The 19,312-nt window shown below is 42.4% G+C and overlaps 1 protein-coding gene across 1 annotated transcript in view; it reads right to left on the reverse strand.

The window, feature by feature from the left end:
* Nucleotides 1-19,312, reverse strand: part of cdkl5 (cyclin-dependent kinase-like 5) — a 36,774-nt gene that overhangs the window by 16,257 nt on the left and 1,205 nt on the right. The window contains 6 exon segments of the mRNA XM_027011418.2: nucleotides 1,915-1,974; nucleotides 2,152-2,272; nucleotides 3,170-3,306; nucleotides 3,737-3,782; nucleotides 15,805-15,839; nucleotides 18,493-18,815. Coding sequence (XP_026867219.2) covers nucleotides 1,915-1,974; nucleotides 2,152-2,272; nucleotides 3,170-3,306; nucleotides 3,737-3,782; nucleotides 15,805-15,839; nucleotides 18,493-18,556 — 463 coding nt within the window. The 5' untranslated portion in view covers nucleotides 18,557-18,815.

The following is a 19,312-nucleotide window of genomic DNA, read 5'->3' on the forward strand; positions in this document are numbered from 1 at the left end:
ACACAGACTCTGTGTTTCACAACTCTGTGACATGCAGACTGTGACACAGACTCTGGGACACAGAGACTCCATGATATACAAACTCTGCAACACAAAATTCACAACAAATAGTCTCTGCAATACACAGACTCTGTGTCATACATAAACTGCAACAAATATATTCTGTGACACAGCCTCCACAACTCAGACCCCATGACACACAGACTCCCTGGCATATAGACTCTACCACACAGATTCTACAACACAGACTCCACAGAACAGACTATGTAACACAGACCCCATGACACACAGACTCCCTGGCATATAGACTCTGCCATACATAGATTGTGCACCACAGACTCCGCCGCACATAAACTCTACAACACACACGCGCCATGGCACAGATTTCACAGCACCTCGGTGCCCATTCACTCTGGTGATTCCCTTGACACGGTAAGCTAACGCTAATTGCAGGGCTACCTCTTTACCAGCACTCGCTGCTGAAGTCCTTCTGTCCTACTGAGCAAAATGATTCACCTGTAAATGGCTTTAGAAGAGAGTTGAACAGTGTAACGGGTGGCAGGTCTTGCCGAAGGTTGATTTGTTTGTAAATGATGTAATTTGATCTCTCTGTGGGCTCCGTCGTATGGGAGTGTTACTTGAATCCGGCTCTCACAGGATGTAATACCACTGGGTTATACGGTGCGTATAATACAACACACTCAGTTCTACTGAACTTTAAACATTCACTCCCACAGACTTTCAGCGATATTTTCTCCTTCAAACCACAATGGAAGTGGCTCTTTTCTTCCCCGCTACAACTCCCCTCCTCTGCCCCTCTGTCTTTCTCTGTCTCTCCCATATCTCTGGTTAATAGCACTGTTGAAGTGGTTGCTGTCTCTCCCCCGGAAAGCCTGATGAAACCCTGCTGTTTTACTGCACTTTGCCCCAGATGTCCATTACAAGGCTCGCTGTTCTGCACTCTTGTTTGGTTCATGCTATTTGTTCTGCTGACTGAATAACAAACAAAAAATGGCCCTGAGGTAGAGAAAGGCGCAATATGAATAAACCATCTGCATTATCATTACGATTATTCAAATAAAGAAAAAGAGACCGGTGACGTGAGTGACTATGGACAATACACAAACTGCTCAATTAATCGAGCTGTGCTTCCTGGGCTAAAAATATAAGGAGTCTTTGAGAGAGAAGTGTGTAGTTGCAGACCCAGTGAGTCATGCAATTTCTCCATGGCAGTCAGTGAGCTGCTGCTGAATTCATATGATGCGTGACTTTTTTTCTGTGCAGTAACACTCATCCTCCAGCAGGTGGGGCATCGTGTTCTCAGGTAGAATCATTGTGCGTAGTCAGCCAGTTCTATACACGTGAGTATGACTCCTAGTTTGGTGAGGAACGTAGGCTTTTGCAGAGCTGAGGTGACATCAAATTCTAATTGGTTGGTAAATCTGTGGTGACAGAGACCGTCACCCCCTGAAGGAGAGAGGTTTATGTGATGGGGATCGTCACTTCAGGCAGGGGAGGTAGGTGGTCTGGCCACTTCACCTTTGGGCGAGTGGTGAAGGCACACCTTTTCCACCTGTAAAACTTGCGCTTGAGACCCAGGTGTGGTCGCTGTCTTCAGCCTTCACAAATGAAGACAGTGTGACGGAGACCGTCACTCTACGAAGGAGATGGTGGTGTGATGGAGAACGTCATTCAGGAAGGTGAAACATGTGCCCCTGCTGCTGTTGGACCTGGGTTTGAGACCCAGGTGTGGTTGCTGCCTTCAGCCTTCATCACAAAATCACACAGCATAAAGTCTACTATGCTATTCATATGTGATATGGGGCCAGTTCTGAGTCAAGGATCTCACACAGTGAATTGTGTAAATAAGGGTATCAGAGATTAGTTGAATGCAGGTTAGATAGGTCAGCTCACCAAAATCACACAGCTTGAGGATATCATTAGAGCTGATGAGGAGATTTTCTGGCTTGATGTCTAAGAGGAGACACAGAGATGATGCCAGCATGTGGTAAGGTGCAGAAAATAAGAGTATACCACTGTTATGTCTGAGAAGCTCTGAATAAGAACAAAAATAGCAGTGATTTGAAATCACACTGATCCCAAAGCAGGAACCAGCAGTCAGGAGCAGCTCCTGCCTGAGGCCTTTCTCACCTCTGTGTACAATCTCGTTCTTATGGCACCAGTGGATGGCTCTAATCAGCTGGTAGATGTAGTTGCGGACCTTGTCGGGCGGTGCGCCATTGGGCATCTCCTCCAGCAGCTCCAGCATGTTCTGTAGTGGCACACGCCAAAGCAATCGCACATGGGTCACCTTCATTCATTTGATATGATATCAAGACAGTTAGCCTGGCAATGTTTATAAGGCCATTAGCATTTACTGAGGAATGCACTAGACATTCACACTGAACAGTTCATTTTCTTGTGCTCACTAAAGCATAAAATACCAAATTACACAATTCAAACCAGAGACAGTACGATCTATGGACTAATTAAACAATATACACTTAACATACATACTTTATACATAATGTGCCCAGAGCTGGTGCGAGTGTGATCTAGTGCAGGCCCTGAGCTGGTGCGAGCTGTAATCTGGTATGAGCTGTTATCTGGTGTAAGATAGGATCTGGTGCAGGCCCTCAGCTGGTAAGAGCTGTGATCTGTGCAATGGGTTTAACATTCTCTGAATAATTAACAGGTAAACAATAGGAAACGTACAAGTGTTAGATTTGACATTCTCCCGGTAATTACCAGCTAAACACCAGTTAAAGCATGAGTGTTGGATTTGACATTCTCCTGATAATTACCAGGTAAACACCAGGTAAAGTATGAGTGATGGATTTGACATTCTCCCAATAATTACCAGGTAAACACCAAGTAAACATGAGTGTTGGATTTGACATCTCCTAATAATTACCAGGTAAACACCAGGTAAAGCATGAGTGTTGGATTTGACATTCTCCAGATAAGTACCAAGTAAACACCCGGTAAACTGACTCCTCATGGTCCAGCAGCAGGTCCAGCCTGTGCTTCACATACTGCACTTCCATGTTTTTAAATATAATGGGCAAACCAGCATAGGATATGTCCTCGGCGTAAACCAGCCCTGGGCTTACCTCAGCATACACCAGTCCTGGGTAAACACTACAGGAAGCTTACAGTTTGCACTGACCTTCTCCACATATTCAAATACTAGGTAGAGTTTCCCACGGCGACGGAACGCCTCCTTCAGCTCCACGATGTTCTCCTGCTTGAGTGTGCGGAGCATCTTCAGCTCCCGCAGGGTTGTTTCTTTCACCTCCTCATTCTCTGCAAGGCGGGTGGAGGTGGGGGGGGGGGGTTATCAGCCAGGAACCAGAGCACAGCTATCCATTATAAAACCATATAACAGCATTGCTACACAGTTTATAAGGCTGAAAACTGTCAACTAGGGCCTTCCTAAGAAGATTTATTTATTTATTTTTTTTTACAAATTTTAGAACACTGTATGAGAGTGCCAGACTATCGCTGACAACTTACTAGCACACATTAGCATGCATTAACAATTAAAATGGTACAGATCATTTGTTGGCTAAGATGATATATTAGGTAAGTGTAATTTGCATAGTTGTAATCATTAGAATACTGAAGGTGCTAGTGCAGCAAATAAGGGGAGAGAGAAAAGGGGTGCCAGCCAATCAACAGTGCCAGATAATCAACAGTGCCAGCCAATAAATAGCATTATTCAGCCATGATTTACCTTCACTGTCCTTAAACTTCTTTATGGCCACAAGTTCCTTTGTCTCCTGCGAAACAGATATGCAAAGTAGTTAAGCGCAGCATGATCAGAAAGGGTTCATCTCTCTAACTACTGAAACCCAAGGGCTGTGAATGAGGGATTATTTTTCAGATGTAGATTAGGTCTAGCCCTATACTTTAATGGACCTTCAAATGAAAATAGTCAGTGATTGTATCCCAGGATCAGGCTTTCGTCTTAATCCTGACTGTAGCCCAGGATTCGGGTTAGTTCTTACCCAAACAGGTCCTAAGGGTTCGGTCTAACATGCCACCTCTTCAAATGAAACACAATGAAGCTTCCAGAAGAACCTCCTCACACGAAGCCTACTAATTATAAAAGTTATATTTCACAGTTGCGACGTGAATTGTGGCTGAATCTAAACCACTGTCTGTTGTTTCCATTTAAAGCCGAACTGTCAAAGCACCTCTTATTACTAGAGATATTACTAATTTAGAATTATAGTTATTACTAATTAGTATTAGCATTATAATGATGGTATAATGATGGAGCAGGACTGGTAGTGGTGGGTTGCAGACTCCAGCACTGAAGCTGAATCACACTTGTTGGGGCCTTGCTGCTCTAGGTGTTGACGTCTGCTCATCATTCTCCGCCCTGTCACGCTCCTGTTTCACTATAACCCCCCTTTGCAGTGACATGGCAGGCTAACGCTAACGGCAGAAGCTGCGCAGCACAACCACTTTACCAGCACTCACTGCTGAAGTCCTTCTGTCCTAACAAGCAAAATGATTCACTCTAGATGGCTCTAGAAGGAGGTGAACAGTGTAATGGACAGCAGAAGGTTGATTTATTTGCAAATTATGTAATTTGATCTCACTGTGGGATCCTCGATGTGTTACTCAAAACCAGTTTTGGTGACTTAGACACACAGGTGTGTGCAGCGCATTAACACAGCCAGTCTACTCTGCTTTACATGGCAGTTTGTTTGGTTAACGTCCACACTTCATGGCCATGTGTGCCACTGGATGCCTGAATTACGCTGTTGTCTGCTGGAGCCAGTGCCTTAATAGGCATGCTTGTCACCACCCTGCCTCTTCAGAGACTAAATGCCCACTCCCTCTCACCACCCCACATTTCTCAAGCTCAAAATATGCATATGACCAGCAATAATGAAGGAAGCATTATCAGTAGCATCATCGGCTCCTAATATTATTATTAGAGGAGTTCCATGGGAATTGGTGTTATGATGTAACAATAACATCTAGTAAGATCTACCATTTACTGCATCCTAGAACTGCATGTAGAATCCTGGAACCTTGCATTCCCAAAAAGGCTCACTTCTCTCCTGGCTAATCACTGTCACAATGACAAGCCCCACAGAGCTCATCTGACTCCAGCCTTCATCTTATCTCAGCAGCCAGCTGTGCTGTAACAGGCACTTTGAAGTCCTCATCTCAGCTTTCCACTACTTGGTGTCCTCGCTTCAAAAGACAACACGGCAGGGCTGCTCGAATCGTGAGCGATTCTGGGGCATGGCAGAGTCGTTAGCCTAGAGCAGGAAGTTCTCTTCACTGCACTGCTACGCAGCCAGCATGGGATGTTAGTGGAAGCGTCTTGCTACTGTATTGCGCAGGGGAGTGGGAGTTGTGACAACAGAGCTGACCTGTTCTACTAGAGATCAAAGTAAAATGTTTGAACTGTAGCCATGTTCAACAGAATCACTGTACATTTTAGTACATATCATACAGGCCTCATGAAAAGATTTTCCCAGCGTTCACTGTTCCAAGTCAGCCTTTTTATCCCGGTCTCATTTAGTAGACCTGGATGCAAATGTAATTAGGCCAATCCACAAAAAATCCACAAAAACCACAGCAACGCTATGCTATGATCAAAGTTGACCACGATGCAACACAGTGACATGCGCTGCAGCCGTGTATCACCACATGTCTGCTGCGTTCCAATCCGCACACGCTCACAACGTCCCCATTATTCTGCACAGAGGCATCCCCTCTTAGGACAGAGGACAATGGCTCTCAGATCAGCATACCAGGGCTGCCTGTTCATGAGGCGTGCTGCGTGCTGTGGCCACTTCAACGGCCAACCAGAAGCTGGAGACCCCAGCCATGCTGAGAAGACAAAGAGTCAGGGCTTCGGAAAGTACAGTCACACACTCAGAGCTCAAAAACCCTCCTTTCCTCAACATACCTGCTAATCATCGAACCCTTCAGGAATTGATACAAATGAGCTGGGGGATACTAAACCCATGCGACACTGAGATGCTGCAGGGCCGTACGGAAGTAGCAGCGTTATAACATGATACGCTAACACACCCAGCCTAGGTAGCAGTGCAGGTAACTGTACCTGGAGCATACTATTTCTGTGTAGAATTACAGCGTGGGCAAGTGTGCGGTGTGACTATATGTGAGAGGCTGAACACGGACGCAGAAGAAACAGGGCTAGCTGGGGGGCCCGCAAGGATCACATACACTTCACCACCTTCATTTACAACCTACTGCAGCATGCACACTCCAAATGTCAAGTCTATGGGCACACCTGCCCATACATACTCCTGTAGGTAGAACTCAGCACTAATAACAACAAGGCCATGGGTTCAATTTCCAGGGAGAACATGTACTATCTTACTGATAACTTTTTAAGTTGCTCTGTATAAGAGGTTCTGCCAAATGCCATAAACATAAATAGCTGCTGATAAAAGACAGAATTACAAGGTATAGGATTCTGGTGCTTTCAGGAGGAAAGATCCTGTGTAGGCCAGAGAAAGCTAAGCGTAGACAGTCCGTGGACAATCTGTATATGGTCATTGAATAGTCTGTGAATAGACTGACTGTGAAGCTATTTCACAGATAGCCATGCTCTTACAAACGGGTGATAAGCGGAGAATGCTCAATTGTAATAAACATTTAGTATTAAGTATGCAAACTAGTGTGAATTTTTAAACAAGTTTCAGAAAAACCCTGCTGCTTCAGAGTGTTGATTATGAAAGTCTCTAGCAGGAGTATGTCCTTTGACACCAGTGTGGCTAGGATCCAGTGGCAATAAATGCAGTCCGAGGCAGCACATCATGGCTCATCATTACGGTTCAGACCCAAAACACAACACAGTCCACAAGGGGCTGGGATTCGGGCCAGACCAGTGCTTACACTGTGACAACCAGCGCCGTTCCAGCGCCGTTCACACACACACACACACACACACACAGAGAGAATTACAGCTTCAATTTAATTGCAACTTAATTACTAGAGGATTGGATTCCCTGGATTGTTGAATTTGGAAATTAAAAGCTCCAAGATTCAGGGAAGTTCTTGATTTCTCATTGTTTTCCATCTCATGAGATTTCGGCCCTGTTTGGTACTGTTTGTTGTCACTGGGACAGTTACTATGTTTTGGTGTCCATGGTGCATATAAAATATAAAGATAATGAGAATGTTTATACATAGCATGTGGCTGGTGAGTCATTTATTCACCGTATACAACAGTCACGATGGAGCCTAGGGAAGGTGCTCAGACTTTTGGAGGCGTCCAGATTCTCTCAAAAATCACCCCTGCACACACTGTGGGATTTTCTGTGATTCAGCAAAATACCCACTCACTATTTGCAGAACTAGTGATCCTTGATTTTGACACAGAGGACCTGATAATTAATTGTAACTTTCACAGTTAATTCACTTTGTATATGAAAATTGTAATGTCATGCATTATTATGTCTGCACACTCCTAGATGCACATTTCCATACTTTCTGAATATGGAAGGTTCATAGAAGGCTTATAGATACACCCCAGTGCACACAGTAGAAGTGTGGGCAGCTAATGATACAATGTTCACAATCTAACTTTTCAAAAGCCTAATGGCTTTTGGAGAACCTTCCAGAATTCAATACACTTTTTGAAGTCCAGTAAACCTGTTCTTTCACAAAAACAAAAAAACAAGGAAAATTGTCACACTACCACCAGTGCCAATTCACCTTTACTTCATTTAGCAGGAACCAAACAATTATGCCCTATTTCAAATTTCACTTACGTCTTACGATATTGTAATTTTAACAATCTTAGAAGTGAATCAGTTGTGTAGAAGTAGCTAATTTACAAGTATGCAGTGTATCAGTCATTAAAATTATAATATCATCAGGTGACATTACAAGAATAAAATATATGTCCGTTTAATAAGCTTGCTAAACATCTGTTTTACCTATGAAAAGTACCCAGATTCAATACTACATTCAGTCAAAACAGGAGCTCTGCATTATTCAAAAGTGTGATTTCAGAGGCAGACAGTCATTATTATATTTCCATATTCTCATAAACCATAAAACTAGTGGTGTAAAAATGCAATGATACATCTTTTATTTAGTATATTCACGATGAATGAAAATGAATCATGGTGAAATCTGAGATTTCATGAAGCAATTAATTATTTCTTTGTTAGTTTTAAACCCGTAATGACCTATTTTTCATGTTAGTATAAGCAGCCCACATCTAATAACAACAGCTCAGTTTCTGCTTCTCTTTGGAATGAGTTACTGCAGGACATTTTGGTGTGTGGAAATAAAATAGGCTAAATTTAACTCCTAACTGTGCCAAGGTAAATTATGACAGCTTGCTGGATGTTTGCAATCAAAACTTCTTTGAGACTGTAGTGACTACTAGCAGTGATGCCATAATCTGTCATCTGTTCCACACTCGCTGGAATGTTGTATTAAGTATGATAGAAGATGATTTATCTGGTTCTTTGTTGTTTTTTCTTTGTTCTTCTTTGTTCTTTTTAGCTGTTAAAAGTATTTTTCCAGTTTTGACCTTGTGTGTTTCTAGTTTACGGTCATGGACTAGCTCTGTGCTAACTCTGCCTGGGCTTCCACTGCTGTTCCTAACGGGGCCATGATTCCTGGTGAAGGCCTGGAGATTTCACACTTCTCTCCAGCCACCTCCAGTTCCCGTGTTTTACAGCTACTCACCACTGACATCACCAGGCCAGTGTGAACGAGGTGCTGATACAAAAACCTGGCAATTTAACGCAGTCTGGGCCACATGGGTGAGATATTTCTTATGTTCTCTGGTACTGAGAAACAGAGGGTATTTGACAGTGAAAATATTTCATTTTTAACCAATCATTTTTAGCATTATAAGAAAAACTGAGAATTTGCATTAGAATTTACCTTTTAAAAACTTTTTTTTTTTTAGAATTTATGTAGAAGTAGACAGATTAAATACTTCAGTAGTGGCACACTATAATTTTGGTATTGCAATCATGCACAGGATATACTGTCAAATATCCGGTGCCAAACCATTAGAGATTCACATAGGGCCCAGCCTTCCCACTTCATAACAGAAACCTCAGCCTCGCAACCACACAAGCTCTTCACAGGGGTCAACAGATAGGCGCCTTCCTTCCTTTGTGTTTCATCAAATTAAGCCCACAGCACCTCCAGAAGGCTCAGCAGTGCGCTCTGGTGTCCCACCCCAGCCCCTCCAAGCCCACTCCTAAACCGACCACATACAAAACATCTTTAAACGTAAACCCACAGTCATCCCTAGTGACCGAATCTAGCTCCACTGACATCATTAATGCTATGTGCAATCTGTCTGCCATCTGTCTGTTGTCTGTATTTCATATGGATTGTTTCCACTTATGTTCTTCTATTGTGCTGCACCATGTCCTGGAGGAGTGCTATTTTGTTTCACAGTATACCTGTATATAGCTGAAATGACAATGGAAAGCCTCTTGACTCTTTTTGCAGGTTCAGTGCCGCCAGTTCCTCATGGGCTTTACGCACTACACCACCAGCACACGCTGAATTAATCTCACTTCCTAGACCGAGTAAAATCCATACTGCACCCAGCCCCACTGGCACTGGTAATGTGTACTCAGTGCTGCCTGTTCTAAATGGAGTTTACCTAATACACCACCAAGCATTCCCCAACACAGCAGGTCCATACTAGCCTCCTCGGTGATTAAGGTCTTACCCAGCCCACTGCCACTTAATGCATGCTTAGTGCCACCGATTCCATCTGGATCTACCACTGTCCACATGACAACGACATGACAACAATCCCCTCAGGCCTTCATGTACCTGAACAACTCCTGCTCAGGCCTTCAAGTACCTGAGACACCGAACACCTCAGCCATTCCATCCTTATAATGCATTTCCCCAACTGGCCTGTGTTCTCCTCATCCACAGCCACAGACTAGCCCTTCCAGCTACTTCAGTTAATTCCTTCACAGCTACCCTTGGCTTACAGTCTCTAAAAGCAAACCACAAGCAAGAATGTGGCAGACAGCTACAAATCCCCTAGCACCTATCTCTACTGGCCTTATATGCGCCTGCCACCCACATCCTCTCACCTCAGCCACCATGTCTGCTTATTTCAGCTTCTTCTTTTTGAATGCTTCATCCACCGCATCCTCAAATGGAACTGCTAACTCTATAAAATAAACTAGAGCACAACACCATATCCAGCCTCAGAGTCGTTAAAGCAGCACACTGTGGAACCTGTAGGTTTTCACCTACATCCAATACAAATTTACAGTCTTGCGATTTCCTACGGATATTTATAGCCAGTGCTTGCTCTCCAGTACACTGCACCTCACACACAAACCTAATCATTCTGTTCATATCACTACTGGGCACAGGGATAACCTCTATGTTCTTATTATTGAACAAACAAGCTAGTGAGCTAAGCGTCTGATTATGTCTCCGTGTATATCATCCCTGCGACAAACTAACCTTACATGTATAATATGACGATGGACTGTACACACTAGTTAAGCACCCTAGATACAACACAAGAACATGGTACACTGAAACATACGTGTTTCATACATGCTGGGCTCAATAGCATAGTGATAACATAACCTGTATTGTCTTTGCATTTTGTACTATGCTGGGTAATCTGCCTTCACCAGTCTTTATTCATCTGGTTTATATTTACTGGGGGCAGAAACGGGGTAAAAATGCAGCCTCAATGACCCGTTTGTTAAAACATTATTGAGGTAAACATCAATTGCTTTTCACCGAACAGCGAACATGCTATTAATAGAGCAGACATGCCTTCTGAGCATGCACGACGGTGCAGCTAATGCTCGCGATCAAGCTTCCCGCTTTGACATCAGCCTGACATGTGGTTGATTTGCTGAAATCTGCTGCGTATTATATTAGACTGACATGGTGAAAACCTATGTGCAATCAACTGTCAGCTCAGCTCAAAATAGGAGTTCATTCTGTCGGATGTCAGTAAACAACTTTTTGGTGAATCCCCCTTACTATTTCACATTGATCCCATGTACATTGTTAAATTTAAAATGATCATCAGCAGTCATACAATTGTTGAAGATCCAATTACTGAATATACAGTATGTCATACAGATATAAAAACAAATATAAAAACAGAATTAAAAAACAGCAGTACATGTTTTTGGCCTTTATGTTAGTGTTCCATGCACCTTTTCCTCTCTTCCAATCTTTTTCCCTTTTTATTAATCTTACTTTCTAAAAAACTTCATACTTATGTAACACAATGTTGGCTCAAGGCATTTCGCTTTACAGTACAAGTGATGACAGAGGTTGGTCATGTGGTCCATACACCTGGGGCAGCAAATGACTTCAGTACAGCCTCCAAACAAACCTCCATTCACACCAAGCTCATCCACAACAGCTGGGATGTTAATGGAAAGTAAAATGTACTGAATTACAGCCTTGTCGATATCATACTGGCCTTCGCTGTGATAACAGTTCCCTTTAAGTGTGTTTAGTGGTAAGTGATGGTGCTGGTCCCACAGTGCACAGCTCTGCTCAGGATAGCTACTACTACCACATCAGAATATTTCTGAACAGCCAAAGTTCCCACTCAAGGTGACCTATTTAATCCCAGTGCACACAAACACACACACACACACACACACACACACACACACACACGCACACACACTCTTGTTAACTATCTATGTAGCGACCTTCCATTGAAACAATGATTTTTGTAGCTAAATGATACTACACCTACACATAACCCTAACCATAACCTCAGTAACCAAAAGGAAACTGTTTGGCTCTTTAGGTTCTTCTAAATGAAAGCACCAGTTGTTGTTTAAAAAAAAGTATGTGTACCTTTGAGGACCACAAGGGGGTCCTCACTAGGTCAACAATGTCAGATGTTCCTATCATTGTTGGCACATTTGGTCTGCATGGAGATAATATAAATATGTATGCACATGCACGCAACCTCTCTTCTTCCTGCCAGATTCAGATACAGTACTGGAAATTTAACAGTTCTAGACCATTGGGGCACAGTCTTTTCATTTCACAAACACATGGTTTTCCACAGAGTCCCACACAGCACTAGAGTATACTAGGTTCTACAGTATACTACAGCCTGCTTTTATACAACATACCAACATTTCCCTGTAGACAATCAACATGTCTGACTATTCCACATGATAAAGATCAACAGACATAACAGCCTGCTTCTACGGTTATACAGTATACTACAGCCTGCTTTATTAGATTCTGCAGTATACTACAGCTTGGTTTAGTCGACTCTACAACATACAGTGTGCTTTAATAGTGTATGCAAAGCACTGTAGCAGATCTGCATATCAAGTTGGTTATTCGAGCTATCAATGTCACTTGAATCACTAGGCACAGTGCTGAAAAAAACTGCAAATCAAACAACAGTTTCAATTATGCAATGTACGTCTGCCTTTTCATTACAGCACAAAAAACAGTCCCACAGAAACCAGCCTGCAATCAGGACATATATAATCATGGGTTCTGTAATCATGTGATCTGTAATCAGCGGTTATGAAGTCAGAAGATGTGTAATCACAGGTTCTACAATCAGAAAACCTTTAATCATTGGTTCTGTAAGCAGGAGATTTGTAATCAGGGAATCTATAACCATGGGTACTGTAAACAGGGGATCTGTAATCATGGAATCTATAATCATGAGTTCTGTAATCAGGGAATCTGTAATCGGGGGATCTGTAATCCAGGGTTCTGTAATCATTTATGTTGATGTTAAACATTTGTGAGAAATTTAAATGTAACATTCCTACTTTCAGTGACTCTAACATGACCAAATTTTCAATACACAAGATGGCGCTGCCAAAGAAAGTGAATGAACAAGTAGTAACTTGTGTCCACCTTGGCCCCTGACAATAGGCCATTCAGCTCCCTCTCTCTGTGGGAGAGGACTACTCACAAAGGCTTTGGGAGGACAAGTGAAAAGTCAGTGCCAATAAGCAAAGACAACGACTTTCTTGGTAACTGACCAAGAACTGGGGTTAGGGTTACAGTTTGTGATATTCCCAGATTCCCTGTGGTATTCTCAGTTTCCCTGTAGACAATCAACATGTCTGACTATTCCACATGATAAAGATCAACAGACATAAGCTACAAGCAACACTTAGTTAAGGAATGACCTTCTAACCACTGAATTAAGTTTATAAATACCCAGCCAACACTTAGTTATGGAATGACCTTCTAACCACTGAGTCAAGCTTATAAATACTCAACCAACACTTATGATATCAGTGGTAAGTGTAAGCCAACTGACCATCTTTATTTCAAAGGTGTAGCAACACAGGATCTTTGTGATAGACATGTACGTTGATGTCAGAAGGCTTACCACATCACCTGTAGTGTTCTTACAAAAAGACCACCATAGGCGTGAGATGTCATGCTCCACTTCATACTCTCAGTAAAGAAGCATCTCACTTAAAGCTAATGTTCCGTGTGCAATACGTTTTGTAATGCACCTCAGAGTTAGAGCTGTACAATACTGACAGAGAACAAGGTTAGGATTACAGACTGCATTTGTGAGATCTTGCCATATATTAAAAATTGATTTGTGAATGTCTGATATGACAGAATGAAGAATCCATTATTTGGGCCAAAATTATTTATGGTTTATCGTAGGGAATATTAGGTTATAAATCTACCACCCCTCAAAATAGAGACATCCTCCATGTAACTACCTCTTTATATAAGTTGTGGCTTTAATGCTGAATAATTTATCTCTGAGTCAAATAGACTGCTCAGGCATGGAAAGGTAGTCCCAACATGGAATGTTCATCCAGTGCAGCCTATTCCTGATAATGGTGCAACTCTGTGCTGCAAAGCCTGTAAATAGCTTATGGGTGTATTTGTGAAGGACAGTAATGAGAGCTAGTGTGGGTATAGACCCCCCCACCCCCACCCCACTAAATAAAAAGCCTTTCTGGCTCTCAGCTCGAATATTCAACGTCTTTAATGAACAGACAATGAAAAAAGGTAGAAAAGAAAAAAAAAGGCTGACTGACCAATTACCAAAAAACAGGGTTCCCGGTGGGGAGTGCACACTCCATAAAAATACATCAAGCATGTGAATCTTTCCCATTTCATCATTATTACATTACACAGAAATCCAATTTTTTGGACTTAGAGTACAATACAGCAACTACAAATGCAAATGAAATATTTTACATATTCCCTTGTAATAGATTTTAGCATTCGTCATGGTTTATTGCATAGTACCTATTTATATATTATATTATTAACAGTCACTAAATGACAACATGAAGAACAACAGTCATTAAATGTTTTATGGCTGAAAAAACCTTAATTTTTGGACATAAAACAATAACAAATACTTGTTACCTCAAGCTGAAATACAGCAAACAAGTCTTTGAATTTATTTCAACACCATATATATTCTAACATACTGTTTATCCAAATCTTTCCTATGCAAAATTATAAACAATAAAAAATAATAAACACAAGCCCCAGATGAATCACATATGAAGTGCACTTTGGAATAATACATGTGACCACACCCACATCTCTGAGGCGACAGCGTAGAGGTCACGTGGGTCGGCTGGGCAACCAGCCCAAATCTTATCCGTATACTGACATTCGTCACGCACAGGTGCCGAGCCCTGTGCTGAAGCCTAGCAGGGCATGATGGCAGACTGGGGCACAAACATCTGCCCCTCCCACCCTGCTAGAGGATACAGGGAACATCACCATGACCACAGGGCAGAGGAAGCCTTAAACAGCAGGTATTTGCATACTTTGCATACTGATTAATTCAGGCCCTCTACAATGGCATGATCATAAAGGAATTTATATATATTTGGATATTTTTGAATATGTTTGGATTTGCAGACCATCCTAACTAAAAACTTGTTTTGTTTTGTTTTGGTTTTTTATTGTTTTTTTTATCACAAGCAGTCAGATCATCCAGCAACTCAAGTCTGTATTCTGTGATTCAAGAATCAAGATATTCCATCAGAATATCTGCATGGAGCTCAGTGAGAGCTGCTCTAATCTTGCTTTTCTGACTGAGAGAGAAATGCAGAGTCAGGCCACCTCACAGACTAAAACATATTACATTGAGAATTGTAACTCTCCAGGACAGCACCCACCTTACAATACCAACTTCACAATACCAAATGACTTTCAATCTTAGGACCACCTCAAGTATAATGTTCTTGTGTTTTGCACAGAGGCATAGACGCTTCATATTCATAATCAGACCAGCAGTTTGTTGATCTAATTGTGTAGGGAGTGTTTTGGTGTTGTCTAATAGGTAGTACAGTTCCACACTTGTACAAATTCCATATGTGTACACATACTTGTGTACAAAAATCTATATAGCTGCCATATGGCAAGCAGAAATATAATTTGTAGTAAGCAAACAGCAATTCTTTTGCATACAAAGCATTGAGTGATACAATCAAAATTCGTACCATGAGCGAATAAACTGGAATCAACCAAACAGCCATCTGAGAGCTCCAGTGCTCTCAGACTGACACCCCTTTCATACTACACCATAAACGCTAACTCCTGCACTCATTACCAATCACAAAGCCATGACACACTGCTTTGACAGTCAAGTGATGCAGACGGACTTTCCAGACAAATCCTGCATATCTTTGGGACAGCCCTGGAATGCACAACACCAGTGAAATTTCCTTAACAATCGTCAGTGTCCAGCAGTCTAAAGCTCCGTAGCGTTTTAATGTCAGCAAAAGCAATCAGCTTCCTGCAATGGGCTGATGCTGTAAATAAACTCCATCTTACCTTGTGCCTGCATTTAAGAACTACCCCATAGGCTCCTGTGAAGAGAAAAAAGACAGCAAATCAGTGTTAGAGAGCAGCTTGGCTGGCACTCACAAAAACCTACAGGTGTCTAAACCCACATTAATGATATTAATAAACATTCAAATACTACAGGCTTTATGGATTTCAGTAGATTAAACACAAGTTTTGATGGTGTAATTTACTTATAGCCTTAATCCATGAATAAAAACTTGTCATCTGTGTATGTTATGTATGGTAGTAGTCATGATGGAATGACTACCAGGCTGTGAGTTAAACAATATCAGGATTTTGCATCTGGAATAGCTCTCACTGCTCACTCTCATCCATCTCTCACAGCGGATGACCACAGCGGCATGTTCTGACATGCTCTCTCTCTCCTCGTTTCTTTCTGCATTCATCTCTCTTTGCTAACACACACTATTGGTAAATGGAGGGAATTCTGCACTGTGCTTCTTTTTCCACAGAACAGGCATCCAGTAAAGCTCATGGCAACATCGTAGTATGTAGTGCTGACGAAGATGGAGGACAACCCCAGGGCAACAGCAAAGAACCTGAAGGAGCCGAAGAACCTGAAAAATCCCTTAAAACTTGCCAAAGCCTCTGTTTGTGTGTCCACTATGAGAAAGCACTAAACAAGAATGGTTCTCATGGAAGGACAGCATGGTGGAAACCACGGATTTCCGAAAAGTCCCACTGGGACGCTCCCCAGTGCTGTTGGGACAGTGTTCTGTAGATGCATGGGAAAAAACGTTAGCCGATTTGGAAGAAATATGTGCTGTTGTGTTTGGATTAAAAAAAAAAAGTGATAATGTGTACTGTACATCAACACCACAGTCTTGTCCCACCTGTGATGCATGGTGGAGGGAGTTCTGCTGCCTGAGCGTTAGACAGCTATCTAGCACTGATGAAACAACAAAATTCAGAATTTCAGCAGAGATGTTGGGTGATGCAACAAGAACCACTGAATGACCTGAAGCAGTTTTTGAAGGAAGACCGATCTAAAATACTGTGCAAGTTTGATTAACTATTGAAGGAAAGTGGTCACTGTGGCTAAAATAATACGTTTCAACCAGTCACTAAATACACACAAGAGTTCATACTATTTTTTTCAATCTAAAAAAAATAACTTACCCAGTACTAAACAACATGTTCAGTATTAAACAACATTATCTGTATTGACAAATAAAATAGTTTTATCTAATATTGTGAATATCAGACCACATCTACATCAGTAATGCAAGTACTTATGTAATTCCAAAACATTCACAGATTACATAGCATTCAACAATTGTTTTTCTAGCAACTCCATGTAGAGAATACAAGGCTCGTTTGATTGTTTCAGAAGCACTGCTCTAATTAAGGATTGGAACACTGAGCGGGCAGAGAGAGAGAGTGATGTAGAGGGACAGAGAGAGAGAGAGAGAAAGACTGATGTAGAGGGACAGAGAGAGAGAGACTGATGTAGAGGGACAGAGAGCGAGACTGATGTAGAGGGACAGAGAGAGAGAGAGACTGATGTAGAGGGACAGAGAGAGCGAGACTGATGTAGAGGGACAGAGAGAGAGAGAGACTGATGTAGAGGGACAGAGAGAGCGAGACTGATGTAGAGGGACAGAGAGAGAGAGAGACTGATGTAGAGGGACAGAGAGAGAGAGAGACTGATGTAGAGGGACAGAGAGAGAGAGAGAGACTGATGTAGAGGGACAGAGAGAGAGAGAGAGAGACTGATGTAAAGGGACAGAGAGAGAGACTGATGTAGAGGGACAGAGAGAGCGAGACTGATGTAGAGGGACAGAGAGAGCGAGACTGATGTAGAGGGACAGAGAGAGAGAGAGACTGATGTAGAGGGACAGAGAGAGAGAGAGAGACTGATGTAGAGGGACAGAGAGAGAGAGAGAGACTGATGTAAAGGGACAGAGAGAGAGACTGATGTAGAGGGACAGAGAGAGCGAGACTGATGTAGAGGGAGAGAGAGAGAGAGAGAGAGAGAAAGAGAGGGAGAGCATTAGTAACACCAACACACACAACCACATGATCAGCCATAAGAAACTAGGGGAGGTGCTCGCGGGCATTGGGCGCTTGCAGGCAGTGGAGGGCTCTGGGTTTGTGCATTGGAGCAGACCCAGGGGGCACTCTTGGAGAAGGCCTGAGGTAACCTGGATGAGCATGGAGAGTCATGCCTCATCACAGGGCCAGCCTGAACGCACCTTGCCTTGCTTCGCCCTCAGCGCAGAAACACAACCATGCACATGTGTACACACGGTGGCAAGGCAAAGGAAAGGCAAAGACTCCCACTCCTTTCTCTCATACAAAATATTCCCTTTTCATGGAAATTTCTATTATTCTACAATGGCTTAAAAAAAAGTCTAAAGAGCATATTTTTACTGCCTCTTTCCATGAGGTAGTAAAAGATATTTAAGACAATCTTCATATACTTAGCCATTTAATTATTCAAAGATTCATATGAGTATTAAAGAAACAGTTGTGATGATACACCATTAGTGGCAGTCATTAGTAAATAGCTACCAAAGACTTTAGTTACCAAAAGACTTTAAAAGCAGGCAATGCTCTGCTGAGCCATGTGTTAATGACATTTGGCAGTGAACGCAAACAAGAAGATGCCCGCATTCGTCAGACTGAAAGAATGTTCACTTGTATCACACTCACCCTCTCCTACAATCCCAAGGACCTCAAATTTATTCATCAGATCACTGACGAGACGAAGCTTCATGAAGTCAAAAGGCAGGGCTGGGGGTTGGGGGGCGTGTCCACGACAAGGAGGGGAGGGGGTGGAGAGAGGAGGTCAGGAGATGCAGCACCGATCCGCCCTTGAATGAGTCTCTGGAGTTAGAAAGCTGTCGCCCACTGGACACGGTATTGGTCCCATGTTCCTAACACACAATTGTGGATCTGCACACAAGTGTACATGCACACTCACGCATATACATGCATACACACACACACACACACACAAACACTCACACATTCACCTGTAGATAGAAAAGTAAAAAGACTAGTTAGGTGGAAGAGAGATGTAGCTCTGTCTGCACGTAACAGCAATGTCATTCCCAACAGCAAGTCCAGATACTGCGACAGTGTCTTGATAGCCAGATGGCGTTAGCATTGTTTGTTTTATATTTTTGGATTTAGTACTGGGCCAGATTTCAAAAACCATCCGAGGTCATGAGGGGACAAGCAAAGATGTGTGTGTGTGTGTGTGTATGTGTGAAGCTGACCTTAAAACTATGATCTGTGACTGGGGGGGTACTACTGATCTTTTGCAGGAACAACTGTTGGTACATGCATGGGTTTCATAACTTGCTGTGAGATGGCTGTTTAGATTTGAAGGAGAAGATCAGGTATGTAACCACATTAATCAAGAGGTTTGGATGATGAAGTCTAATGCACTTGGCCATATGACACACTGCCTCGGTCTTTGGCAGGCACATGCAAATGCTGCTGTAAATGCTTAACTGGTAGGAATCTG

The sequence above is a fragment of the Electrophorus electricus genome, chromosome 21 (assembly GCF_013358815.1).
Source record: "Electrophorus electricus isolate fEleEle1 chromosome 21, fEleEle1.pri, whole genome shotgun sequence".
NCBI lineage: Eukaryota > Metazoa > Chordata > Actinopteri > Gymnotiformes > Gymnotidae > Electrophorus > Electrophorus electricus.